At 47.2% G+C, this 27,907-nt stretch overlaps 1 protein-coding gene across 1 annotated transcript; it reads right to left on the bottom strand.

Moving 5' to 3' along the window:
- LOC306825342 (protein arginine N-methyltransferase 8-B) lies at positions 1-27,907 on the bottom strand. The gene is made up of 10 exons (XM_079346034.1): positions 27,154-27,907; positions 21,854-22,099; positions 17,899-18,054; positions 12,761-12,824; positions 11,925-12,067; positions 11,211-11,298; positions 9,330-9,445; positions 6,161-6,311; positions 2,744-2,865; positions 1-1,269 (listed from the first exon to the last, which is right to left on the bottom strand). Exons 1-10 carry the CDS (start codon positions 27,220-27,222, stop codon positions 1,186-1,188), a joined length of 1,239 nt encoding a protein of 412 aa, XP_079202160.1. The 5' UTR covers positions 27,223-27,907; the 3' UTR covers positions 1-1,185.

A 27,907-nucleotide genomic window follows, 5' to 3' on the forward strand; every position in this document is an offset into this window, starting at 1 on the left:
GACGTTTATCATGCAATCAGAAATATTCACGTTTTATCAAGAGATACATGTTCTGTTTGGCAGATCTCATAACATCATGACAAGATACGTTTGAAGATGTTTTATCGTGTCAAAAAGAAGCTTCACAGACTTTTTTATCTCGGCCTGTTAAACCTGAAAAGTTCTGGTCACAACGCGACAACTTGAACTGTAAAATAAACATTAAACAAAGCAAAAGTTCGTCTTAGAAACGAATCCAATCATCCGTTTGTACTTTGTGTTAATAATGTGAAAAGATCTCGTTACAGAGTTGAATAATGAGCTTTAATTCTCGTGCTATAATGCTCACAGAGTAAATGGATATATATATATATGTGTGTGGGAGAGGATTTCTACAGGCTGCATCATGTGCACGTCAATGAATATTTAACCTCTAAAAAGTGGAACGGAAGAATTGGGAAAATAAAGCTGAATGCGGCGATGCAGAAAAGCAGAAGGTACGCTCCGGCACTTCAAGGCTTTGAGGACGGGGGGGGGGGGGGGGGAGGTAAAGCATGTTATTGGCATGTCAACATCACGGCGAACACGGCGAGCTTCGACACCTTTCTACGACACACTCACAGGAAGCGACGACGACACTGACAACGCAAACACGTCACCTTTCACATCACGGCACACGTCACCTTACTCCGGGTTTTTCCTTGGCGGTTCGGCGGAACCATTTTTACACAACTAGAAATGAAAATCTTTCTCTGTTGATCGGTCGGAACAACAGGTGATATAACAAGAGGGTTTACACCGTCGGTGTATTGTCAACTCGAAGCCTAGTGCGGACAACACGAATGATTAAGATCAACTCCAGGTTATTGCGGAAAACAGCTACTGAACAAAGCACACAGGAACATCACTCCATCCCACACAACATCAATATCGATAACATTCATCGAGACGAGAGAGCGCTCGTGGCCCGGCTTCCTCACTGTTACATTCAGGATTTGTTAAACAGTCGGTAGCGGTGACTTCCTGACTCCGTCATGCACTGTGGAGACGATAGTGAAAGTGTCAGCTGTCGGGCCTCGTCGGCTCCGTCCGTGACCTCGTCTCCTCTCCTTCGTCACCCAGTGTGTCCGCTCGGCAGTCATGGGAGCGTCTCTTGTCTCACCTCTGGTGCTCAGCGGTTCACACTCCGAGGTCCGCCCGTCGCACTTAACGCATCTTGTAGTCGTGCGCTATGGCCGCTTCGCACAGCTGCCCCTTGAAGTCGAGCTCGAAGGTGAAGTCCAAGTCCCGCTGCAGGTGACGAGAGGGAGGAAAGAAAGACGATCAGGCGCGCACTTTTGTTGCTATGACACGACTTAATCTGTTAACTTTTCTTTACATTTTTCCGCCCTTGTTTTAGCATCTCTGATGTCTCTGAGGTTTCATTACTCATCACCGCACGACTCTACGCTGCTCTTAGTGGTCATATGCATGTTGCATGCTGCGGCTCCAATCCACCGCAGCATACGCAAGGATGATGTGTTTATGTTTCTGTTTAAGGGCAGGAAATCTTTGAATGCTAGCATGACTTTAAAAGTAGCATTCCTTGAACGCCTCCTTCCCTTCCCTCTGTGCTCCCTCTAAAGCCACGCCCCCTCACTTACATACACAAGCGCCATTGCTCCAGCTCATCTCTTCATCGTGTAGAAACGTCGTCTCATCTCTCATTCAGCCGTAAGTAAACTCTCAGTATAAACTCTGTTATCAGTGACGAGCTTTGAGTGTGAGCGAGAACACGCAAGAGGAAGAGAACGAGCAGGGAGACAGGGAGGCCTGTGATTGGTTCATCAGAGAGCAGGGAGACAGGGAGGCTGTGATTGGTTCATCAGAGAGCAGGGAGACAGGGAGGCTGTGATTGGTTCATCAGAGAGCAGGGAGACAGGGAGGCTGTGATTGGTTCATCAGAGAGCAGGGAGACAGGGAGGCCTGTGATTGGTTCATCAGAGAGCAGGGAGACAGGAAAGCCTGTGATTGGTTTATCAGATTGGTACCTCGTGGCAGACATTGGTTGAAGTTTTTACAGACTTACAAACTGATACAGATGATGGATTTACTTTGTTCCAGTTTCAGAGAACCTGAGTTATTAATGTCTGTTAGGACCTAAAGACAGTTTCAACCTAAATCTTTAAAAATGGATCTGGAAAAAATGACCAACCCTGCCTTTACATGTAAAATACCCTGAATATTAAAATCCATAAATTAATTCAGAATTCACACAGCGGAGATTTAGGATCGAATCACGACAGACTTTCAGCGCTGACGGAGACGGGGGATCAAAGGAGAACTCTTGTGGACATAAGAGCGTTTCCACTGAGACCTGACAGCCGAACACGGTGTTCAACAAGCGCAGACTGTTTGTGTGAGACATCAGGATGAAGCCGGTCTCGCCTCCCGAGCTCCCAGAGGGGGAGGAGAGGATGCTCTACAAGGTCAACAATAGAATCTGGCGTTGTTGTTTGTCTGCGAGTCACCGCAGTGCGGCTGCATGTGTTTGACCGTCAGCCAACACGGGGGAGGAAACAATCTGCTGCAGGCCGCCAGAGCAGGACGTGACTCATATCTGAGCTTAAATATAAAGATGAGAACTGTGAAACAATATGTAGCTTACATGTGTCGTCTTTATATCCTGGCACACACACACACACACACACACACACGTGGATGTAGATTCAACAAACTGCTGGTGTCACTGCGACTGTGATCGATGTGATAATCAGATACTCACGGAGTTCTTCTCGTTGGGCTTCATGGCGATGCTGCCTGTGATCTCCTCTCCTCTCCTCACCGTCAGATAGTCCTCCAGATAAAACACCGTCTGCTTCCAGTGGGTGTACGGAGCGTCTGGAGCTGGGACACACACACACACACACACACACACACACACACACACTCACCCTCTTAATGTGTGCATAATATAAGATTAATAATGTGACACAATGCATAGGGAGGAGGTGCATTATTATTCAAGTCTAAAGGTTGAAAAAATCAATCTCTCATGTAGCCTCTGTCGGCCATCTTTCTTTGTGACTGTGTCCACCTGTAGACCACTTTATGAAGGTCCCGGTCTCTTCTCAGGATAAAAAACTCAGACTGGATAGTCTGGATTTTACAGCAAGGCCAACACTTCCTTTGCTTCCTTTGTCTATGTGAGTGAAACGCCCGCTGCACACAAGATGACTATTAAGTAGTGGTGGGACTTTAATGCGATAATTAGGATTAATTACAAGAAAATAATGTGTTTTTTTTTAACGCATTTATTCACAGTTTGCCTCATAAACAGCGCAGAACTGTTTGTCATCACTACGTGCTAGCTTGTCACTAGCTTCTTGCTAGCTTGTCACTAGCTTCTTGCTAGCTTTGTGCTAGCTTCACCACAAGTACTAACAAGAAGCGTTTGCAGCCTAAACTCGACCAATTGACTGTCTTCTGGACCAAAATTAGTAATTCAACGTCTGATAAACAAATTAACTCGCTAAATTGATCGCTCTGGACTGTAGACCACTATTAGTGGTAGAAGACGAGGGGTTAGAAAATGTGCTACAGTTAGCAATGTGTGATCCAACTTTCCAGCTGCTGTGCAGAAAAACTATTTCACACAAGATCCAACAGCTTTATGAAACTGAGAAGCAAATAACACCGCATGCATTGTGTTCACTCATCCACCAAAATCCATTTAATTTGAGAAGTGTTGCTTTTTAGGGCAAATATTGTGATGCACTTAAAATGCGGTTAATTTCGATTAATTAATTAGAAAGCCCTGAGTTAATTAGTTAAAAAACTATTATAATCTGGGTTTTCGTCTCGGTCTTGTTCTGGTCTCAGAGCACTCCGGTCTCGGTTCGTGTGGTCTCAACACATCAAATAGAAGGCAGCAGTAAAGATGTGAGTGATGAACACCTCCTCTCTCTAACACGACCTTCTCTGGTGTCACAAAGGTCGTTTATGGGGCGACACGAGACAAACGGTGTCTTTTTTTACTCGGTGTGGGTGAAGCAAACACAGACGGCGTTGGAGGTGAAGAAAGAGCAGGTAACTCCACTTTGAGTTCAACATGAAACACTGAATCAAAAGGCAGCGGACGTCTGTCTGACTTCACTCTTGATCTCTCTGCTGCTGCTGTTTCATCAGCCTCCTTTTCATCGTGCTCGTCTCGGTGCATCCATCTGCGTGATGTGTTGTGTGTGTGTCGGAAAACACGAAATGCCCAAAACAAACAGAAGCATTAACCGATGCTCTGACCGTCACAGATCGCTTGGCCTCAGATTGAAGAGATCTGTGGGGCATGGAGAGGATTCCTGCCAGCCGGCCCTGGAGCAGCTCCGCCTTTACAGACGAGCTCTTTGTGAGGCCACTGATTAAAGAGTCAGCCAATCAGCAGGGCTGCTGCACAGGCCTGGCTCCTCTGTTTGTTTTGGGTAATCACAAGCTCGCTCTGTTTCTCATGCTAATTCAGAAGCAGCAAAAAAAAATAAAAATCTTTGTCAGCTCGGTGTGTGTGTGTGTGTGTGTGTGTGTTTTACATGATGGGAGCCAAGTCAAGCTTTTGCTCCATCGTGTGTTCCTTAAAGGATCTGCAGAAAAAACCTCTTCAGGTCTGTCAAGGAAAAACATTCACAGAAGACAGAAGAAATAAATCTGCTAAAAGGAGATTTAGATAAAGATTTAGATATTTAGATAAAGATTTCATACATATTGGGTTTGACCACAAGATGAAAAAAATTCTATTCATCAAAGATTTGCAGGGAAAACATAAAATGATGAGTATCAAGGGGGCAACATCCTGACTGTCCTCTCTCACCTTTGACAATAAAACCTCCTGCACGCACACGTTGATTTAATGTGCAATACTTGAAACAACCACTAGAGGTCAGTCACACACAGGTTGTTAGGAGAATAAAAACACAGGCTGGAAACATGCGGCACACTGTTGAACAGACGGATCGGTTTCAAGCTGACCCTCCTCTGTCACTTTCATCATCCTCACGTGTTCCTGAAAACATCGACAGACCATCTGAAAGAAGATTGTGAATCTCCTTCCTGCAGTGCGACGTTCCCGGTCCGGTTTGTTAAAAGATGCATCCTCTCATAATGCGACTGCAGAACTTCAAGTGAAGGAAACAACGAGCCTGACTCGCTCATCATCTCAAACACTTCAGAAAGGATTCAGACATCTTCGCAGTTTTTCATGAAAGCATCAGAGATCATGTAACTGAACTGAAAGCTGTCAGTCTGTTTATGAAGTATCCTGTATGTTTTACATGGATTTTCTTTCCCTGGATGTGTGTTGTGTTTGTAGCTCTGCTGCTGGATCTGTCACTGTGTTTCAGGTACAAGCTGCTCTAAACCAAGACGCCCATATAAGGGCTGGAGCTGACAGGCTGGTGTAATAGTGTGGACATGAGTGTGAACAGGTTACTGGACGATCATGAGCCTTTAGCATTCTGGGCTTTAAACAGAAACTGTATACAGACATGGATGAACGCTCGGCGACGCCACCCTTTGGTTTCTAATGAGTTTGTTTCAGAAGCCCATCTATGGCGCTCGCCATGTTGGAAATGCTGGTGAGAGCCAGCTGAGGCAGGGCAGCACATCATGCATGACTTGTGTCCTTATTAAATCAACACAGGTGATTTATTTATAAGAAATAATGAATCACAAACAGTGTGTTAGAGACGATAACTAACCAAGCCAAAGTTGTTGGTTTTTTTTTTTTTTTTTTTTGTAGCAGGTTGTAAACCTGTTTATTCTGCTGGGACTTCTGGGTCTTTTAGAGCCAGCCTCAAGGGGACCGTTTAACTTCTGTCTTAGTTTCACTTTTAGACACTGGAGGTCTCCGCTTGAGTTAAAAATGAAAATCAAGAGCACAACACGTCCTCTCAAAGCCAAATACATAAAACACTGACATTCCCCCCCCCCCCTCCTGCTTACTGCTGATGTAATGATCAGATCGCTCATTAAAAACAACGAGGAAACGCGCCACAGGTTCAGTCAAGTTCTGCAGCACCTGAGTTGAGAGGGAGGTACTGAGGCTGAGCTCTGGGGGGCGCTGTAACTTCACTTATGCCTCTCACTCGTCTGCTGTCGCTCTGCCGCTGTGGGGTGAAAACATGCGCTCGGTTGAGGAGCGTGGGAGACGACCTACCTGTAGAGAAGCTGGTCTTCTTGTGACACTTTGTGAACTCGATGTGGAAGTAAGTGACCAGTGCGTGGATGTAGTCGTTCCTCTGGATCTGCATGCAGAAGGTGGAGGTAAAGGAGAGGTCCTCCGCCTTCACCGTGTAGATGTCCACCTCCTGCAGGAGTGAAGTCACAGCGAGTAAGGGCTCAAACGTAAACCCAGACGTGACACGCATGCAGCATCTCTGAGGACGTGTGCAACCAACGCTCCAAACCCCGGCAGGATACACGAGGCCGCTTCACGCGTTCGTGTCGGTGGAGTTAAAAGCGAGTACACTTTATTAAGAAGTCGTATTGTTCGTCCTATGAATCCAATATTTAAGGAAATATGCTTTTAAGCTAAGAGCTATATTTGTGCAGAATGTCTGACCATGAGGAAACATCGAGACTGAGATGCTGAGACTTGAAACGACTTAAAGACATAAATGAGATCAGGCTTTAACGATGAGATTTTCTGGGAGGTTTATCGAGGAGAGAGTCGAGCTAGCTGGAGCTGTTTGCTTCCTTTCTTTTTCAGTGAGTGCACAAAACCAAGCTTGTAGTCTTCTTGCACACACTGCACATTTTCAGGACACGGACATGAGAGCGGCATCAAGTTCTGGTTTTTGGACGTGCAGACGGTTAAACCTGCAGCGGTGCAGTGCGACTGCAGCTCGGAATTTAAAAAGCACTTTTAAAGAAACTTGTCAACTTCTTTGACTCATCGAGGGACGCCACAAATACACGCTTGTCTTCGCTCTCCCTGCAGGTCCCTGAAATGCACACAGAGTTATGAAGGTCTGCTGTAACTACTTAACACACCCAACATCTGGAATTAGCTTCAAAGACACTTGAAGATGAATAACACTGAGACTAACACATTTGAATTGTTCTTACCTTACTTTTTTTTACTTTATTTCAGTGTTTGTTTTTTTTTGCCTTTTTAAGTGTGAACTTCCTGTTTTGTTATTCTTTTGTTCCTCGGCACACATGCAGGACCACCTCTCATCATTTCCACTTACACTAATAACGTTTGATTGCTTTCACTTGTTATCATTGCATCATTTATCATCTGGACTCCACAGTGGTTTGACTCTCTGCATGTTCTCCCCGTGCACGTGGAGGTTCTCTCCGGTTTCCTCCCACGGTCCAATCACAGGCTGGTTAGGTCACCTGCTCACTCTAAACTGCCTGTAGGTGTGAATGTGAGTGTTTGATTGGCCAACAGTGCAGGATGTAACCCCGCCTCTCGCCCAATGACAGCTGGAATCAGCTGGGTAGTGGACGGATGGATGGTAGTATTTCAGTTTGCTGTTTCCAGCCTCCCCAAACCTGACTGTAAAGAAGAGGAGCACAGCTTATACCTGCATGAATTACATAGTAATGGTCTCCCTTACACCGCACTGGGACTGTCCCGAGACAGAGAGCAGAACCACTGTGGAAGTAGGACAGCAGGCTGCAGGTGTTGTTCATGCTCTGTGCTGTAAATGTCCCCTGCTTGGAGTCACTTCGTCCCAGTCGACCGTGCGCTCCGAGCTCCGATGATCCACATCCTCGCTGTACTCACGCCAAAATATCATGTCAGCTGCGATTACTGAGGAGCAGAGGGGAGTGCAGTGCAGCTCACCTGAAAGCACAGCGCACGGGGGGAACACGCAGGCTTCTTGTACCTTTGGAGCCTATAAATATTCACGACTAGCTTGTTGGCGGTGGAGCCAGGAGCCACACTAGCTGTGAAGGATTATGCTTCATGTTTGGCAGCAATAAAAAAAACAACACAACAACAATAACATCGGGTCCATCTCCTGCTGCGGTTATGAAATAATCACTCATAAAGTGCAGATAAACTTCTCAAAGTCGCATTTCAAACTTGAAGACGGAGCTGTAACTCAGAGCGGTGTTTACAAAGCCTCTGCAGGCTGAATGCAACGTTTAAGTATCGTGCAGATATTTAATGTGAGATTCATTATTGTCTGCAGGATTAGAGTTGGTAATGACCCTCACTGGAGAATCAGTTTAATAACACGAGGTCCAGCGTGTACGACTCCTCGCCTATTCCACTTTAATGAGGTCATCCTGTAATACATTTAAAATCAATAAAACCCATCTGCGGGGTATCGTTGGGGTTTACAAGAGCCGAAGAGCAGCAGCCAGTTACATGCTGATTCTTTTATTAACCTCGCACGCTGCTTTTTTTCACGTCTCACTGCCTGTAAACAAAAACAAACAGACTGGTAGGAAGGAAAACAAAAACAGGAAGACATCGAGGTGCTTCGGCATCGTGACGTGAAGGTTTGATCAAAGGAATGTTTCCAGAGGCAGAGCGGAGGGAGCCAATCAGTGACAGCGGAGAGGTCGCCATGACACATCAAGGTCATACTCACACCTGCATGTTCACGGGTCAAGGTCACATGATCATGGCTGACCACACTGTGCATGTTGTAATCTTCTCTAGCTGAAACTAAAACTTGTTTTAAATCTGACCGGTAAGATGACGGTGAAAGCTGTCGGACGGCGCTCGCAGCCGTGATCAGCTGCACACACGAGTGCAAACAACACGTCGCCTTTGTCTCTCATGTCGCTTCGTTCAGTCGGTGCCTGTTTTCACGTGACGTTGATAAAGTGTTTGGAAAATATGAGTCTGTTGAGTTTTATTTTGAAAGGGGCCAGATGCTCTGTGCATTTCCTCGTCTGACTTCCTGTCCCTCTGGCCCTGTTGGCTCCAGCTCGATGGAGCATTTGACCAGTGTGACCAGTAATGATCACACACTGGTGTCCTTTGGGCATCTTTGTGAAGGGTTGTATGAACAAACATTTACTTAACTTTCCTTCACAAACACTGAGATGAATCGTCCTGTACTGAGGTGACCTGAGGGGTCTTTGAGTCACGTGACCTCAGTACAGCGGCTCTTATAGTCAGTCTTTGCTGCACAGGCTCTGCTCGTATATTCACCACATGTTAGCGCCCGTCACATGGATGTTTGGGCCTCGTCCTATCAAACCGCACGCTCTCAGTCTCAGTCTCAGTTTTAGTCTTCTTGTGTGTTTGATACGATTCAGACAAGAAACCAGAAACCAGCAGGCTTCAGGCCAAAGGTTCCAGATTCTGCGTGAATATGCTGCTGTCTGCTTTGAGAGGTGAATGTTGCACCAACCTTGACGAGGCAGGAGTTGGTCACCACCTGTTTGGGGTCCACGACGTCCACCAGCGGTTCCTTTATGGCCACGTTACGTATACAGGTCATGTCAAAGCCGTAGACGTTCTCCCACCCTGAAAAAAAACACAGCATGACTAAAGTCATCGTTCTGCCCCGTCACACTTCAAACACGTCTCATCGTTCACCACAGGAGAGGCCAACAGGTGGACAACAACTCTTTTAACAAAGCTTACATTTTTTGCGTATCAACAGGATTTTTTTTGGCCCGTGAAAAGTGATCTAATCGGGCTCCTCCTCCAAGACCCAAACCCACCCTGAGATATGACTTTAACCACTTCATTCAAAGATTTAAACGAAGGTTGTTTTTGTTTTAACACCACACAATTCAAAACGTTCCAATCTGTCGTCTTCTTACTGAGCACTTCGGTGTATTTCCACGTAGTCAATGCGAAGTGCTGACCCTCTGTGGGAGGACACGCGTCCTGCCCTGCTGGCTCTGTTTCCCTAACGTGTCAGCAGCCATGATATTTGAAGGAGAGCACTGCGGGAACACGCCTGAGGCGGACCGCGGCGCTCACCATGGGAACAGGAGAGGCAGCAAACGGCTCTGACGGAGCGGAGCGTGCACGGAGAAATAATAATAATCATAATATTAACAATACATCGCCTTACAGGGGATAAAAACACGTCTGTGGAAACTGGCTTTAAAGCTTAAAGAGTCAAATTCATAAATGTTTGAAAGAGAAGAAAAAGTCCGTCAAACTCCCGCCTGCTGTCGACGTTTCACAAACACAAAGTAAAGAAGGCGAGCGTGCACGCAGTCCAACGCACCAATCCAAATGTTTCCAATGTTTTTGTTGGGTTTAGAGTCTGAGCTGGAGACGACGATGGCTCACTGGGACTTTTTACTTCTGTTGCCATGGTATCAGCAGCATCTTATATCCAAGTTCACTTTTGTTTTCAGCGGTAAGAGTGATGATCACTTCACTGTGACACTTATGACTCAGAGAAAAACCAACGCAGACAAGGACGACGTCCTTACTGAAGGGGCCCCTTCCTTCACTGGGGGCCCTTTCATCTCCTCTCCACCACACGAGAGTCGGACTTCCTGTCCGTCTCCCCCCCCTCCCGCTCGGATAGGCTGAGCCCTCACATACATAATTCATTGAGCTGTTTTAGTAAGTGTGTGTGAGCAAACATCTCTATCATGAGCAGAGCTACTGGAGAGAGAGTCTGAGAGTGGATGCTAATGAGCAGGAGGTCACACGCCCCCGGGGACTTTCTCATGTCTGTATTTGCATTTGTTGCTGCCCACTTAATAAAAGCAGCTTGCAGAGCAGAGGTGCACTAACGAGCACAATAAGGACGCCACTTCTGCCTCAGGCTGAAGGTCACGTCAGGCCACCTGCTCGGACAGAAACACGTTTGAGGTCAATGTGTGCCACTGGAAGAATCACGGCTGATTAAATGTAACTCCAACACGTCATTACACTGAGCCAATCGGATTGATTTCCCAGATATGTGGGCGAGTGTGAGTAGGAGGCTTGTTGGTGATTGTTGTGTTTGCACGCCTCGTGTCAGCAGGGTGATGCTCCGGCTTAACTCGGACTCCGCGTCCAGCAGCGGAGCTTCGCCCACCGCCCTCCTGGCGGGCTGAGAGTGGGATGAAGCAGACATGGAGAGGCTCGTTGACTCATGATATCAATTATCGCTGGCAGTGTTTCGCCCTGAGGAGACGTTCAGGAGCTGATATGTGTGTGAGCACGATGCACCAGGACGGGAACATGTTTGTTTACAATGTAAGCATGTTAGAGAGAGTACACACACACACACACACACACACACACACACACACACACCCTCTCAGAGTGGACTTACAGTGAATCTTGAAGTCCTTGTACTGCCTGTCCTCGATGGCCACCACATACAGAGAGGCTCGGTCAGGAAACATTAATCCGCCAGGTTTCTGTTTGACAAACGAGCCGGGGAAATAACTCTGCAATTAATCCTGCACACATTAGAAAAGGTCCACATCACGGCGCCGGTGACATTTCATCCCTCAGCCAAGAACACGTTTGAATTATAGAGGTGTTAGCTTTTCCTCTGGAAGGTGTTTGTAATACAAGATCAGACATTTTAAAGGACAAGACATTCAACAAACCACAGCGTGACACAGTCATGTTTAAAAGACACGTTTACCTGGTTAACATTTCATGGCTCTCAAACGATTATTTTACACCTTTTCTGTAATAAATCAGGATGTTTGAAATTCTATTTTCCTGCATTTATAAATATAAATTGTGAAGCTTTTATTTTGAAATGACTTTAACCCCGCTTTTATTCTGAAATAAAGTAAGGCCCTTTGAGTAGATGGAAGGTTAGGACAGGAAGTTAGGCACCAGAAACAGGAAGTGGTTAGTGATCCCAAAGTGAGGTCAATGTGTGATGTCATCAGGTCAGGTAGTGAAATAACCACCATCACTACTGTACGGGGAGCCTGAAGGGACAAAACAGTATGAAGTGAATCGTGACTAACTGAGTCGAAGCTGACACGCACACACACACACACACACACACACACACACAACATACCAGCCACTTGTCGCGGGCGAAGATGACGGTGTTGAGCATGGACTCGTAGAAGAGGCAGTAACCCATCCACTCGGAGATTATGATGTCGACCTTCTCCACGGGAAGCTCCACCTCCTCCACCTTTCCCCTGAAGATGGTGATCACTGCAACACGGCAGAAAAAGGACACCAGCATGCACCGAGGATGATAAACAGAACCGGGCCAGGACTATTTTCTCTTTACACTGACGGGGCGCGAGGATATCAACCTCAAATCAAAGATCAAAGAGAGAGAGAGAGAGAGAGAGAGAGCGCAGCGTGTGAACTCTCTTCTGTTCGTACGTGATACGTCACACTGCCGGTGCACAGATGAGTTTTTAAGGCCGGTCACTTTGTCGATGCACGCTCAGTGAGCTACGGGGAAGAAGGTTTTAAAAAAAAGAAAAACTGACGTGAACACAACACGATCCTGTCCGGTGCTTAATGTGGGATCCTCACAGACACAACCACCATTTAAAGTCCTTCTGCAGAAAGACTGCAGCCCTCTACAGACAGCTTTCACTAAACTCAGCCGTCATCACGTCTTTATATGATATCAACACACACAGTCAGACACACACACACACACACACACACTCCTCTGGGATCACTTCTTCGTGAGTACTGAGCCCTAAATGTTGAACCCTGAGCGTGACGACAGAGGAAAATGTCCGCAGTGTGAATTTAATGAACGGCCAGGTTTGTTGCAGCTGTTGCTCCTGGATGCAGTGTCATCATCAGTAGAGAGAGAGAGAGACAGAGAGAGAGAGAGAGAGAGAGAGCGGGGAGGGGGGGGGGGGGAGCAGCTGCAGCTCTTACCGCTGTCCAGGTGGTTGGACTTGATGATCCTCTCCGAGTACTCGGATATACTGGAACATTCGATCTGTCAGACCAAAAGAGAAAACACAAATGAAATTAACGCCCTGAGCTTGTTTCTCCTTTCTCGTCCCGAAGAAGTTTGCCTTCGATGCATTTTAAGGATGCAAACTGTCGAATCAGCTGCAACTGTGTACGTTCAAGTGGAGCTGATCAGACTTAGTTAGCATCATAAACTCAAGCTCAGGATCCCTGAGGAGCTCTGCTAAACCGGGACGCTAACACGGTCTAAACCGAGCCTGAAATTCTCTCATATTTACTGACATTTGAGGCTCTGCATGACAACCGTGATAAAGTACAGGCATCTTGTAATTCAAGTTAAGAACACTTTGAGCTCGTTTATTTGTCTTCTGATTCAGATTTGCTCGTCGTCGCTCAGCGGAACAGGAACCATCAAAAGGACTTGAAGTTCCTCCTGATTGATCGTCCTGCACCCTGACTCCTTTGTGATCAAGTTCAGCCTGATAATAAATCTGTCATTTCTCCATCACGGGGGGGGGGGGGCGCCCAGTGGGAAGAACACAAGCTCATCTTTACATCATCTAAATATGTCTCCTGGTCTGCACACCTCAAAGAACACTGAGTGAACCGTGTCACTCAATCAGGTTTTTATTATGCATCCAAAGGAGACACATAACTCACAGCTGGAGCAGGCTGAAGAAGAGAAACCCAGCTTTGAGTTCCCCTTCACGCCGCGTGTGGGGAGCGGTAAGAAGGCGTTTTATCACGCTGGTGAGCGGCGAGCCTCACGTGTGCAGAGTTTAAATCAGCGCTGAAAGAATCAGCAGATACACACACGGTGAGCAGCCTCCGAAACGCTGCCACAGCCTCCTGCTTTTTAGTCATTATTGCAACAATTAGTCGCTACTCAACTGTAACCAGCCGTCGAGTCCCGCTGGGATCTTCAGCTTCTACTTTCATTACTACCGTGACATTTTCAAGTCTAATAAATGATCCGGACCGCGCTGCTTTCTCTCCTGTCCCATTTCTCCTCTTTCACATTTTCCACTCCTGAATCCTCACAGAGTGCTGATCTAGTCTCGAGGTATTTCGTGCCCACCCGTGGCTGAGCGTGTGGCTGATTTATCGTTATTCCAGGAGTTATAGAGTTGTAACTTAACAAGTGGTCGTCATTCATCACAATTAACTCCAGACACTTCTCTTGTGAGCGGCGTCCAAACTGAATTAGAGCCCAATCCAGCAGGAGGCATTTGTCAATACTATCCTCTTACTGCATCGAGCAGTCTGAGCTTATAGATTTCCACCTGAGCGTGAACACCCTGTTCCACCTTCTCAGTTTATCAGAGGGGCGCAGCCAGAGATCCATCTGGTTGTAATCAAGCAGACGACCCTTGAATGAACTCTGGGTGAAAAAAAAAAAGAAAAGGTAAGGCCGCGATTGGAAGCTCTTGGAATGAAAAGAGATTCGGATGAAAAAGATAGAAGCACCCAGCTGTGCTTCACAACATCTGGGGAAATGAGTTCTTTTATTTCAGAGGCAGAAACCAATTAGACATGCTCAGTGAACAACACGCCCACTGTCAGGTGGACCAATAAGGAAGCATCGCTTAATACACCTCTCGTTTCCACTCCAGCTGAGGTTGTCAACATTTTTTACTCTTTTTCTAAATGTCTAAAAAAATAGCTAAAGTGCTGTACGGGAACATTGTCGACGTATTTGTGCAATTTAAACCGAGCAGCAGGACGTCTGAACGGTTTGGTACCTGGGACTTCTATTTCTGTTACCATGGTGTCAAAACAGTTATCAGTATTGTTTGATTGATGCTCGTTTCATATCTATCTGCTGACAACCCTTCGTCCAACACATTAGCCCTCGGGCCGCACGCCCAATTTCTGAGGTCTTAATAATTTATAGTATAGAAGCTAGATAGAGAGAGAGAGAGAGAGAGAGAGAGAGAGAGAGAGAGAGAGAGAGAGAGAGAGAGAGAGAGAGAGAGAGAGAGAGAGAGAGAGAGAGAGAGAGCACGGATTCTAAATTGCACAAATATTTGGGCAACTTTTAATTTTATTTTTACTTTTATTATGCTATTTAGAGTACAGTGTGCAGGACGTTTGCGGCAAAACAAATTAACTACTGTTTGGTGTTGTTGCCGTGGTAACATAACAGGTATCAATACTAAGAATATTATTTTCCCTTGTTTCACATCCAGTGGTCGGCTGGTGGATCGTTTCCCAGAGTTGGCAGAGTTTCTCTCAGATGGATCGATGTGCATCTGGGTTTGTTAGCTTGATGCTAACGCATACTGGAAAATGCCTTTAACTGGCTGACAAAATTAGCATCCCACTGAACATAACGTGCTCAACAAACAACACCACGTGTGTTTGTACCAACGGGCAGATGTTTCCCAGATTATGTGGAGACAAATTTAAGAAAACTGCTGACTCATGCTGATCTGATCCAGTGACGCTGCGTGACTCGCTCTTCACCAGTCTGGAGACTTTCATGGACAAACTTTGGTCTTCACTGCATGCATGTTACGTTTGAGTAGGTTTTTCTACTGTCACTGCAAAATTTGCACATTTGGTCCTCTGCAGGGGCCACGTACCGGTCTGGGTGTCCAATCAGCTGGCTGCTTACCTGTCGACAAGCAACCTTTTTACTTTTACATGCATGTACGTGTATATTTAAAACAAATCTCGTATTCAGCGGAGGTGTGTCACACGAGGGAACCTCGACTGACATGCACACAGGATGCACAGCCTGGATATCAGCGTCGCCTCGTCTCCGCTGCTTGTTAGTGGAGGAAGGTGACGGAGGTCATCTGCTCACACACACCGCTGATGTCTCCGCCTAAAGGCTAACGCTGCACCAGGTGTGTGAGCGTGTTGTGCTGTTAGTGTGTGATAATAGGCCTTCCAATGACAGCCTGGATTTAGTGACGATTTCCTGTCTTTTTTTCCGGCTCTGTGTGAGAGGAGACAGAATTAGCCAAGTGTCCGTCAGTGTCGGAGGCAGCGCGGATGCCCGGAGGCTTGTTTACAGTAACAACACCCTCGCACTCCTGCACCTCTCACTGGTGTCAGGAGGACTCACTGTCACTGCAGCCTTCTCTCTGGAGGCTCAGCAGGAACACCTTTCTACATTTGAGCAGGTATCACTCTCCCCACTGAGTCTGCGCTGCAGCCTGCCAGTCGTGCACTGAGCGGGAAATCATGACAACAGCCAGACTTTGAAATGCTTTCTAACAAACCTGCACGAGTTCATGAAGTCCACATTGCAATCAGCATTTCTGCCTCCGCAGAGGTCAAAGATGATTGATTGAGCGAGTGTAAAATGTGTGCATTCAAAGCTCTCCTGTATGTTGTGGCCTTCTCATGGAGCTGGCCAATCAGACGACAGGAAGGCCTTAAAGAGACAGCAGCTGCTGTGGCTGACATGAGGGTTTTTACTGACGCCAGTATCAGATGCACCAGGAGGATTTCTGAGCTGTAAATCATGCAAAGCAGATTTTAACAATGAGAAAATATTATATGAGTACCACCATCATGGTTAACATTGAAATAAAGTAGCATCGGGCTATTAAACTACACAGTTTACATCAGAGGCCGGGGCTCAGTCTCTGTGCCCCTGTTTGCATCGTGGCCTCTTTCAACTATAGTTGACTTCAGTTTCTGCTGCGCTGCTGGACGTATCAAACATTTACAGTTTAGAGTCACAAATGCAAAAAAAAAAAAAAAGAATCGTAATAAAGATTTTAATCTTGCACTGTAACTTTTAACTCTTTTTATATTCTTACTTTGATCATTTTTACTTGAACATGTTTTATGTTTGAATAAATTCGGTGATTTTAATGTTTCTCTTCTTTCCTCTGTCATGATGCTTTTTGATGCACTTTGAATCGCCTTGTCGTTGAAATGTGCGACATAAATAAACACTAAATGTGTGGACTCTGGTCTGGACGGAATAATGGGAACTCTGTGGATGCAGAAAGAGGTTATCATTTCTCATTTGAAAGCAGTGATAGAGTGTTGTTGTTGTTGGCCCTGAGCCCGGTCTCTCTGCCTCTCCAGCCCATCTTTCATACGCTGCTAACACGTTTAAAGGAGGATAAAAGTGTCAGGCGGAGCTCAAACTGAGAGCCGCTGTGTCTGAGGTGAGCCGAAGTAAAACCCTGAAACCTTTGCCTCTATTTTAATGATGACTGAACCCTCAAGATGGACGGCAGTAACACTGCGAGGTAAAATAAAAAACTACTAAAGTCATATTTCAGTCGAACGAACAAAACAAGAGGAGAGAGGAAGGATGAGCAGAAGAAGGAGACAGACAAGTGAGACGCACAGAAAAGCCAAATATCAACCAGTAGCTTAAAACAAGTGAATCACTCCTCCCTTGAGTCCAACTCTGTTTACAGACAGGAGACAAAAACACCTTGCTATGCTAATCCTGTGCATCCTGAATCTAGATGTGCAGTCATGGCCTGACTGGTGATTTGATCTGCACCAGCACACAGGCCTCTTATTTCCCCAGCTCAACCCGTCAGCCCCCCCGAGAGGACACACACGGCTATCACCTGCCTGTCAGACCAGATTAACAAGCCGCTCCGAGGTAGGAAAATATCCAACAGCCTGATGACCTTTGACCTCTATTAAGGAAAGGAAAGTTTATTTATGTCGCACATTTCAACAACAATTCAAAGTGCATCAATAAGCATCCTGACAGAGGAAAGAAAAGATGCGTTAAAAAGAAAAATTAGAATCATATAAAAAGATAAAAATCACTGAAATTATTAAAACAAAATTATTAAAAAATAAAGCAGAATATAAAAGGATTTAAGAGTTACAGTGCAGAGTAAAAGATTAAAACCTTTATTAAAATATTTGAGTTAAAGGCAGCCGCGTGTCTTTAACCTGGATTTTAAAGAGCTGAGAGATTCAGCTGACCTGCAGTTTTTCTGGGAGTTTAATTATGTGTAATATCAACGTGGATGGAGTCAGCATGGGAATAAAAGCAGAATATTTAGAGCTCCCCCTGCTGGCTGGCAGAGGTCTAACCTGCTCACTGATAACAGATGGGACTGTCCATTTGAATACACAGCTACAGTAAAGAAATCCCGTCTTACCCCGTACACGTGCTTAGCTCCTGCTTTAGCGGCGAACATGGACAGGATCCCGGTCCCGCTCCCCACGTCCAGCACGACTTTGTCCTTGAAGACGTGCTTGTTGTGGTACATGGAGTTCCTGTAGGTGAGCGTCCTCACTTCGTCCTTCAGCATCTCCTGGTTCAGCGGGGACAAATAATATGATGAAGACGATGATCAGGAGCAAACCTGAGAGAGCAGCAAGAACACTACACAAGCAGAGCAGACAATCCTCATCTCTGTGTCGAGAGTACACCTGACCTACATTCCCAACATGATGAAAAAGGTCAGTGTGAAGGTCAAATGGGACCTGTTAATACACGACGTCTTCAGGATGCAGCTGGACTTTAATTCGAGGACATATGGCCTACAGATATTTATGTTGACTCAAAGTGTCATCCTTTGGTCATGTTTTTTCTTTCTAGCTGGAGCCTGGTCATGTGACCTGGTCAGCCAGGGAGACACAGGTGTGTAGGGGGCGTGGCCTAGGGAGAGGGGGAAATGTTTGGGAGGCAGAGGAGAGCGGGGAAGAAAAGGATCAGGAGTTTGTCCTCTTCGTCGTGCGGTGTTTCCTCCTCCTCAGGAGCGAGCTGCAGGTCGTAAAAGAAAGAAAGAGGAATCCTGGAGCACCCCGGGAAAGGAGAGGAGTCAGGCTGCCAGACCGGTGAGTGCCAAACTAACTTTTTTGAGTTTCTAAACTGGATTAAAGAAGCACTTCCTGGATTGACATTTTCTTTTCTGCATTAAAGGGGATCAATATATTTTCTTTTGAATGACAGTTTAATGTGTTTGTGGTTTAAGAGGGCGACGAAGCCTCTGTTTGTCTTTTTGAATTATTTACAGCCACCGGGTTGACTCTTTATTCTCGTTCAGGTCGTAACCAGCTGGAATTATTAATGTTGGCAGGTTTTGTAACTTCTGCTTTAAGAGATAAATCAGATTGTTATAGCATGTTATCCCCCTCCTCTCTCTCTCTCTCTCTCTCTCTCTACCTGACTCATCCACTGCTCTGTCTACAGGCATAAACAGCTTCAGATGTTGTCTCTGTTGAAGGACAGTCACCAGGTGTGTTTCTCCTCCGTCTGTTAAAGGTGTAGTCCATGCAGCTTGTTATAATCTAAACAGGTCTGCAGGAAGTTTGAGACCGCGTGAGACGACTCTGCATGTGAGAAATCTCTTTTGTTCAACGTTCAGTTTTGCACTTCTTAGTACTCTGCGTTTCTTTACTTGCATCTTGAAGGTTCAAGCTTTCTTTTTTTAGAGGGGGAGGTTGGTTGTGCAGATAGCAGGAGGCTCAGCGGCACAAAAACACCCACAGCACACGATGAGAATCCACATCCAAGGTTATAAAGAGCAGACAGAACAAACATCAGCTCATGGCCTCACACGGACGCCCACTCCAACGTCACAAACACCCGAGCATCATCAGAGAGCTACCTCTGATAACTGTGTGACATCTGCTGCTGTCAAAGTGTCGGTGCAGCCAAACAACCGGAGCCCCTCCCTGTTTAAAGACAGAGGGGGGGGGGGGGGGTCTCGTTTTACACTGCAGCTGTCACCAGCACAGATCTGACAGGTCGGAGTCAGACTTGCTCCCCTGTTTGATGATTTCGATGAGAAAATCGATTTGAAAAGTCGAGTTGATAAAAACCATGAAACAGATTCAACTCTGTGAGAGCGACGACACGTCGAAGGGCCGACATATTTATTCTGCTTATTATATTTCCCCTCCAATATTTAACAAATGTAATATCCTTTTTAAAACACAGACCCCCCCCCCCCCCCCCCCCCCCACTATAGGGATCCACACAGAGAGACGAGTCCCCCACCCAGAGTCTGGACCCTGACATCCATCGCTCTACCTTCACCCTCGTCCTTCATCTCTTTTGTCTCCTTCAGTTTTTCAGAGTTTAGATTTCTTTACTTTCTCGTTGTTCCGTCTCTCGCTGGTTTCCCCGTCTGATAATGTTTCCAGTTTGTTTTTCAGTGTGGGACCAGTCTTAGCTTGTCACTTCATGTTCGAGTGTGTGTTTCCAGTTTGATGTTTCAGAGTGTGTGTTCTCACATCCTGGAGTGTCTCCAGTGTTTCTGGTCTGGTGTTCATCGCTGCCTCTCTGATTGTCCTCATTGTCTTCACCTGTGTTTATTTAGCCTCTCGTCCCCTTTCTGTCAGTTCAGTGTTGTTTGTTGCTGGTGGATGTCCGTTCATGTGATTCCTCGTGGCTCCGTGTTTTACTTCGTGGACATTTTAGATTTATTATGTAAGAAAGTTTTAACTTTTTCATAAAGAAAATAAACCTTTGTTTTTCATCGGCTGTGACCGACACTAACCTTCCCTCTGGGGAATGCTCCGTGAGTATGGGGTTTGGGGCCCTTTGCTAAGGGTGGTCCGGTCCTTGTAGTAAGTCGGACCTGTTCCCGGTGCGCATTGGCCTCCGGCAGGGCTGCCCTTTGTCACCGGTTCTGTTCATTACTTTTATGGACAGAATTTCTAGGCGCAGTCAGGGGCCGGAGGGGGTCCGGTTCGGGGACCACAGGATCTCGTCTCTGCTTTTTGTGGATGATGTGGTCTTGTTGGCTCCATCGAACCCGGACCTTCAGCGCGCACTGGGGCGGTTCGCTACCGAGTGTGAGGCGGCTGGGATGAGGATCAGCACCTCTAAATCTGAGGCCATGGTTCTCGACCGGAAAAAGGTGGTTTGCCCTCTTCGGGTCAGTGGGGAGTCCTTGCCCCAGGTGGAGGAGTTTAAGTATCTCGGGGTCTTGTTCACGAGTGGGGGGGAAGATGGAGCGTGAGATCGACAGACGGATCGGTGCGGCGTCTGCAGTCGTGCGGTCGCTGTATCTGTCCGTCGTGGTGAAGAAGGAGCTAAGCCGAAAGGCGAAGCTCTCGATTTACCGGTCGATCTTCGTTCCTACCCTCACCTATGGTCATGAGCTTTGGGTCAGGACCGAAAGAACGAGATCTCGGATACAAGCGGCCGAAATGGGCTTCCTCCGTAGGGTGGCTGGGCGCACCCTTAGAGATAGGGTCAGGAGCTCGGTCACCAGGGAGGAGCTCGGAGTAGAGCCACTGCTCCTTCACATCGAGAGGAGTCAGGTGAGGTGGTTCAGGCATCTGGTCCGGATGCACCCTGGATGCCTCCCTAGGGAGGTGTTCCGGGCATGTCCCTCCGGGAGGAGGCCTCGGGGTAGACCCAGGACACACTGGAGAGACTATGTCTCTCGGCTGGCTTGGGAACGCCTCGGGGTCCCACCGGAAGAGGTGGAGGAGGTGTCTGGGGTGAGGGAAGTCTGGGTGTCTCTGCTTAGACTGCTGCCCCTGCGACCCGGCCCCGGATAAGCGGCAGAAAATGGATGGATGGATGGATGGTGTAAAAAATGTAGATCTATGTGTGGGCAATCAACCGGTGTTATGATGAATGTGGCTGAGATTATAAATGACGTATGTAGCGCAGGGGAAAGGAGGAAGATCAGACTGCTGCTGTTCTGTTCATAGTCTGTGTGATTTAAATGTTTTGGATAATAAAGGAACAGAGAGATGAAACACCAGTGAAAGTGTCTGAAAGATAGACTGAAGATGACCTCCGCGACCAAACAATTATTTCCCTTAATGCACGAGGCTACGGGAGCCTGTTATGTCCAAAAAGCCGGAAGATTTTTAGAGCTGTGTCGGACTGAGGTCTGCTTGCTTTCACACCTCAAACGAACCGCACCAGGGTTGGTTTGGAAGCGGACCGAGACCACCTCTTCGGCTGGGTCTCGGTCCGGCTGTTTGGTGCGCACCTGAGTTCGATGGTTTATATTCACACCGACTCAAAAGGTCCGCACCGGGGTTTTAGTTCGTTTCAAGCGAACCAAACAAGTTAGGTGTGAATACACCCTTAGTTAGAGACATCTGAAGGGACCTGAGTGCAGGGTCAGGGTCAGTGCATACCTCATGTATACCAAAGTGGGCGTACGAGTCGAAGTAGTAGTCCCGTGAGGTCATCTCCTCCGGGTTCAGGAACTTGGCCATCTTGCCGCGTCCAGGGCAGCTGGGCAGGCTGGCAGCATGCGGGGTGTGTGGAGGGAGAGGAGGCCGCGAGCCGTGCTGGACCGAAGGCACGGGTTTGGGCAGCGAGGTGGGCTGGGCCGACTGGGACTGGATGATGCGGATCGGCTGCGGCAGTGACTGTTGGTGCTGAAAGGAGAAAGAAAAGACTTCAGTGAGGAAAGATGGAGAAAGACGGCAAACAAAGGAGACAAGCTGGCAACGGACTCGACATCATGGGCAGCGATGAGACTTAACAGCCTCTTCATCTCATGCCTCTCAGCTCGTCTGTCAGTCTCCGGCTCCATGAAGCGGCGTGCTGAGTTCACAGTGAGTCCACACAGTCCGCCGGGTTTATGGGACGCTCTCAGCGCGGACATGATGTCAGTCTGTCTGTCAACAGACGGCCAGAAAGAAAGCTCTGCTCCGCACAGAAGGTACAGCCGTAATGCCCTGATTATCACCTCGGACGCCAGCTGGGAAGTGTGTGTGTGTGTGTGTGTGTGTGTGTGTGTGTGTGTGTGAGTGTGTGTGTGTGTGTGTGTGTGTGTGTGTGTGTGTGTGTGTGTGTGTGTGTGTGTGTCAGATTGTGGATGAAGCAGAGAGAGATAGAGACAGATTTACAGCGTCTCAAATTTCCTTGTTTCTAGAAATGAATGATAAATTAGTGTTCAGGTGAACCCAAACAGGAAGTGTGTTTATAACAGTGACACTTCAGAATTAAGATCCTGGTCTTTGTAAAGTCGGGTCATTTCCACCTGATCCACTTTTTAAAATCTTTTCCCTGCTCGTTCTCTACCTCTTGCGTGCTCTCGCTCGCTCTCAAAGCTCGTCACCGATGAATGAGACGAGGTCGTTTCTACACGCTGAAAGAGATGAGCTGAGGTCAGCTTCTGGAGCAACGGCGCTCGTGCATGGAAGTGAGGGGGCGTGGTTTTAGAGGGAGCACAGAGGGGGCGTGGCTTCAGAGGGGGCGTGGCTTTAGAGGGAGCACGGAGGGGCGTGGCTCCAGAGGAAGCACAGGGGCGTGGCTTTAGAGGGAGCGCGGAGGGGGCGTGGCTTCAGAGGGAGCACATAGGGGCGTGGCTCCAGAGAAAGCACAGGGGCGTGGCTTTAGAGGGATGACGGAGGGGCGTGGCTTCAGAGGGAGCACAGAGGGGGCGTGGCTTTAGCGGGAGCACGGGGGGCGTGGCTTCAGAGGGAGCACAGAGGGGGCGTGGCTTCAGAGGGAGCACAGAGGGGGGGTAGTTCTGATTTAAATCCCGTTTCACATGAATCATGATTTAACCTAAGTGAAGTCAGTAATTAGTTCTTTTCATTAGTAGCCTTTGGCGTGCAGCTAGCAGAGTCGATAACGTTGTGGATAACCTTCCTCACAGAGGAGGTCGTTCTGTTGTGACCTAACGTGGCGGTGTTACTCCGTGAAGCACACGCATCTACTGAACACAAAGTCGTTTCTCTGTCATTGATTCCCACCTAGTTTGAATGATTTCTTCTTCTTCTTCTTCTTCTTCTTTTCTTCTACCTTCAAATATCTCCCGCCTCTCTCTTTTCCTGCTGGGCTTAAACGCCACAGACGGCGACATGATGACCAAGAACAATACGCTGCCTCCACAGAGAAGCTGACCCATGGCTCCGGCACAGAGCAGGTGTTCACACATGATGCACAGTGGAGGTGTTGTTGGCTCCGCCTCCTGCATGGTCCAACATGTTGCTCTATAGACGCACATGTTCCCGCCAACACATCATGTGACGTATCTTTACAAACATCTTGGGATCTTAATTCTTCATCTTTTAAGACTGCAGAAGTTTCTGCTGCAGGTTCTAAGTTCAGCTTTAAGTCACGTGTTGACGTCTATGTCGGCTGCGTCAGCTGCTGCAACATACATGTAACATGTAATGAGACGATTTTAAACCTCTGAAAAGTTCTTTAAACACAACGTGAACAGATAACAACGCAGAGAAAGAAGAATGTCCTCCGAAGGAAGAAACAGAGAGCAAACGATTCAGGGTGAAAGCACCACGATTACAGTTTTTGCAGATTTGATAAAGTTTTTTTTAAAGGTTGTTAAAGTGTGCGGCAGAAAGAGAATCAGACAGAATTGAGATTGTTGTTTCTGCTGCTGGAAAGTTTTTGGACTTTTGGAGAGGAAGTGTAAGTGCTGCTGAGAGAAGGGTCGAAGTATTATTATTCTTTGTGTTTATTTCCCTTTTCCCTGTTATTGTTTAAATACTGTAGTGATACTCAAAATCCAGAGGGAAGAAGAAAACTTCAGGCAGTCTGAGATGCGACTACAGTCAGCAGCGCCCTGTGTGGGAAGACGTGACAAAAAACCCCAAAAACAATGGAGAAGAAGAGGACGATCAGGTGAGACGCATTCACTGGTCAGGGTCGGCAACGTGAGCTGAAAGGAGAAGAGAGCGGACATGTGATGCTGTGAGGAGAACGTAGAAACCTGAAGAAGAAGGAGGATCTGTGCGAGCAGGGACAGACTGAGGCTTCCTGGTCATTGACTGTGCAGCCGGCACGCGGAGGTCGTCAGAGAGGATTAAAATGGACCAGGACGTTCCTGGACATCGTGGACTTTCCAGGAGAGGAAAATCACTCTGAGCTGAAGGAGCAGACATCATCGAGTGGAAACGCTTTTTGACTTTTAAACATCATCTTCTTTAAATCCTTGAAGCTGTGATGTTGATCTGAGCAGGTGAAACCGTCATCTGTTTTGTATATTCTCACAAAATGTTCATCATGTGGATCATTACTGAGGCTTTTCTGGAGCCGCCTGACGATGAGCTTTAATTGAGGTGTAACTTTGATCACTTCATGTCTTATTTTCAGGAAGACACGCGACGTCAGACGTGTTCGCTCTCCGCTTAGAAGACTGCAGACAAACATGTGACATCTCTTAAAAACAAGAAATAGCAAAGAGGAATTCAAAAAAAAAAAAAAAAAGGATTTGATAAACAGCTTTTCTCCGAGCTGAACTCAGACAGTCAATAATTACAGAGCGGCTCTCAGAAGAAGTGATTTTGGATTAATACGAGAGCTGCTAGGATTTTCTAAAAGTTGTATTGCGGATAAATCAAACGTCTCCTCGGGTGGAGATTAAGGAAGGGTTCAGAGTCGAGTCGACACACGTCCTTGAGTCTGACCCAGCGGACTTATTATCACATTTGCAGATCTATTCCTGACTGAATCCTCCTCTCGACGCCAAGGTGAGAGTGTTATATGAGAAGGACGTTTTGTGACGAGACACCTGTTTGTGTTCTTTAAGTCCTGAAGTCCACAGTCAGGGGACGCATGCTTGGTTTGCATCATTAAAAAGCCTTTTGGATAAATCAAGTCTCATCTTGTAAATATTCAGACGTTACGATCCGACGAAATAAATGACGACAAATTAATGTCCTGTGCCAACCAGAGGAGCCGCTTTCCAACAGGCCAAGCAGGAAACTGCTCGGGGCCCAAATGAGGCCCCCGAGGGCTGACACACTTTTAACCCCAGCAGTTGCTGAAAATGTGCAAAGTTTGCACTGACAGAAGGAAGCGACCCAAAGGGCGTCCTATCTGACAGCACTCACTGCGTGTCACTGCATGCATTACTCCTGTGACGTCTCAGTGTGTCAGAGGAAGTCGCCCAGTCAATCCTAAAACTGACTATATGGGGGTCGCCGGTGGCGCAGCGGCAGTGCGCGCGACCCCACGTATTGAGGCTCAGTCCTCGCGCGCGGGCGGCCCGGGTTCGCGTCCGGCCTGTGGCCCATTTCCCGCATGTCTCTCCCCCCTTTCCGACTCTATCCACCTTCCTCCCTCTATCATTAAAGGCAAAAAAGGCCCAAAACAAATCTTAAAAAAAAAAAAAAACTGACTATATGCAGCAAGGGTTGCTGTGAGTCATGCAAGGCGAGTTAGTGGTCAATGCATCTGCTGGAAATGTTCCATATACATGACCTACAGGCTTTTATGGCCTATAGAGGCTTCTCATTAATCCCCTCCTATAGTCAAGACAGATCATCACTTTGGTCTTCTGCCATTACAGCACTTAAGCAGCCGGGAACGTAAATGTTCCAGGAGCAGGGAGCAGCGGATGTCAGATATCCATCCATCCATCGGGCAGTATAAGGTCCTCTCATTATCATTCAGCAGGTGCCTGCATGCTACCCAAAGACACCAGTGCAGTGAGGAAAAAAAAAAAAAATCAGGAGGCTTTCGACAGTGAATAAATTCCCTTTGAGGGAACTTTATGTCATGAATAATGTTTAATGAAGCAACTCTGTTCTTGTCTCAAACTCCACAGGGTGTCTGAATCCTTAAACAGCAGGTGAATCAGCAGAGCTGCTTCCGCGTGCAGTCACACTGTGAATACAGATGTGGCTCAGCTGACTCCACAAAGCACTGACAACATGCTGTGCGGATGTGAGCGTGCAGTTTAAAGAGAAGCTGAATGGTCTTTTGTAGATTTCGTGGAGGTCATACGGTTTGCATGATCGCATTTTTTTTTCTAAAGAGGATTCTGTAAAAGGTGTGCAGTTCAAGTGATTCCGCAGCATCCCGCGGTGAGAGCCCGGTGAGCTGCTGGCACATCCCGCCTCCAGCTCACCGTCCTGCTCCACACATCAGGTCCCAGTGTTTGTCTGCACGGTGCTGCAGCACCTTGGACAGCGCAGCTCTTTCTCTCCCTCTCTCCCTCTCTCCCTCTGCTTGCAGCCTACTCATCATTCAAACTGCTTCATTTGACATTCAAATACATTAAGATCTTTCCAAATATTATGAGAGAGAGAGAGAGAGAGAGAGAGCTCTACCCGATAAACGTCTGTTTTATCAGAGGACGGGGACAGATTCTTCCTGTGGCATCTGTCCTGTCTGCGAGTAAAGTGAGAGTGCAATCATCCAGCTTCTGCAGAGCACACGGCTAAAAACTAAACCAGTAAGATGTGCATGCATTTCCCTCATGAGACCAGATGCTGGGAATCCTCACGCCTATAGCTGCTTTGCACACAATGCCTCTTTTTGTATGTGCTGGTAAATATCCTCTCACACATCTCTCAGTCTCTATATCCGGACAGAGCTGCAGTTAGTCCGGCATGCAACTTCTACTCCAGGTAGTGCGCATGCTGCAGGGCGCGTTAAGGACTCCGGGAATAGTCCGGAAAATTGAGCATTGTTATATTTCATTAAGGGAAATTATAGGTTTCCCTTCACTTACCTCACTGCTCTCAGAATCCGCCATTTTTCTCCTGAGGAGCATGCAGCGGGACGAGTGCTTAATTCCCATAAGAGCCAGCAAAAAATCCGCTCCCTCCCGATAGAAGTAGAAGAGGAGAAGAAAACGCCTCTCTCCAGATCACAGCGCTGCTTGTTCTTTCTCATCCAACAATTCTCATTCACATCACAAGCTGCATTGTTCTTTGGAAATTCTAAGAGTGTAAAAAGCAGAAAGAACTACACGAGGTCCCATAAGCATTGCAGCCACTGTTGCCGGAGAGAGTGGTGGATTCCATGGCGCAAAAGTTTGCAGTCCGCCGGTGTGCTTTCCTCAAGAGCACCAGAGCAAGAGAAGGCATCATGTGGCATCAGCTGCGATACAATAGACACACCAGCACCATCCTGTCGCGTGGCCCGGTGAGCTCAGATAGGAATCTCAGAGGGCTGCAGCAGATTGTCATGAATGCACTGTTTTAGCCCCAGTTTGATTGATTCCTCTACCGCAACGTTGTCTCTAAAAATAGCAACGCGCCCGCTGCTGGCACACCGTGTGGAAAGGACTCTCCGCGGAGTGCATGCACACACATCTGATGAGGCTCAAGGAAGAAACGTGCACGCGAATGTCTTGTGAACACATGGCACCATTAGCGTCCCCTCGGCCGGCATCTTTAATGCACCTCCTCCCGGAACCTGAGCTCCGTTTAGCCCGCTCTTCATCCTCACACGCAGCCCTGAACGCCGCCCGCACAGGGAAA

The sequence above is a fragment of the Symphodus melops genome (assembly GCF_947650265.1).
Source record: "Symphodus melops genome assembly, chromosome: 6".
Lineage (NCBI taxonomy): Eukaryota > Metazoa > Chordata > Actinopteri > Labriformes > Labridae > Symphodus > Symphodus melops.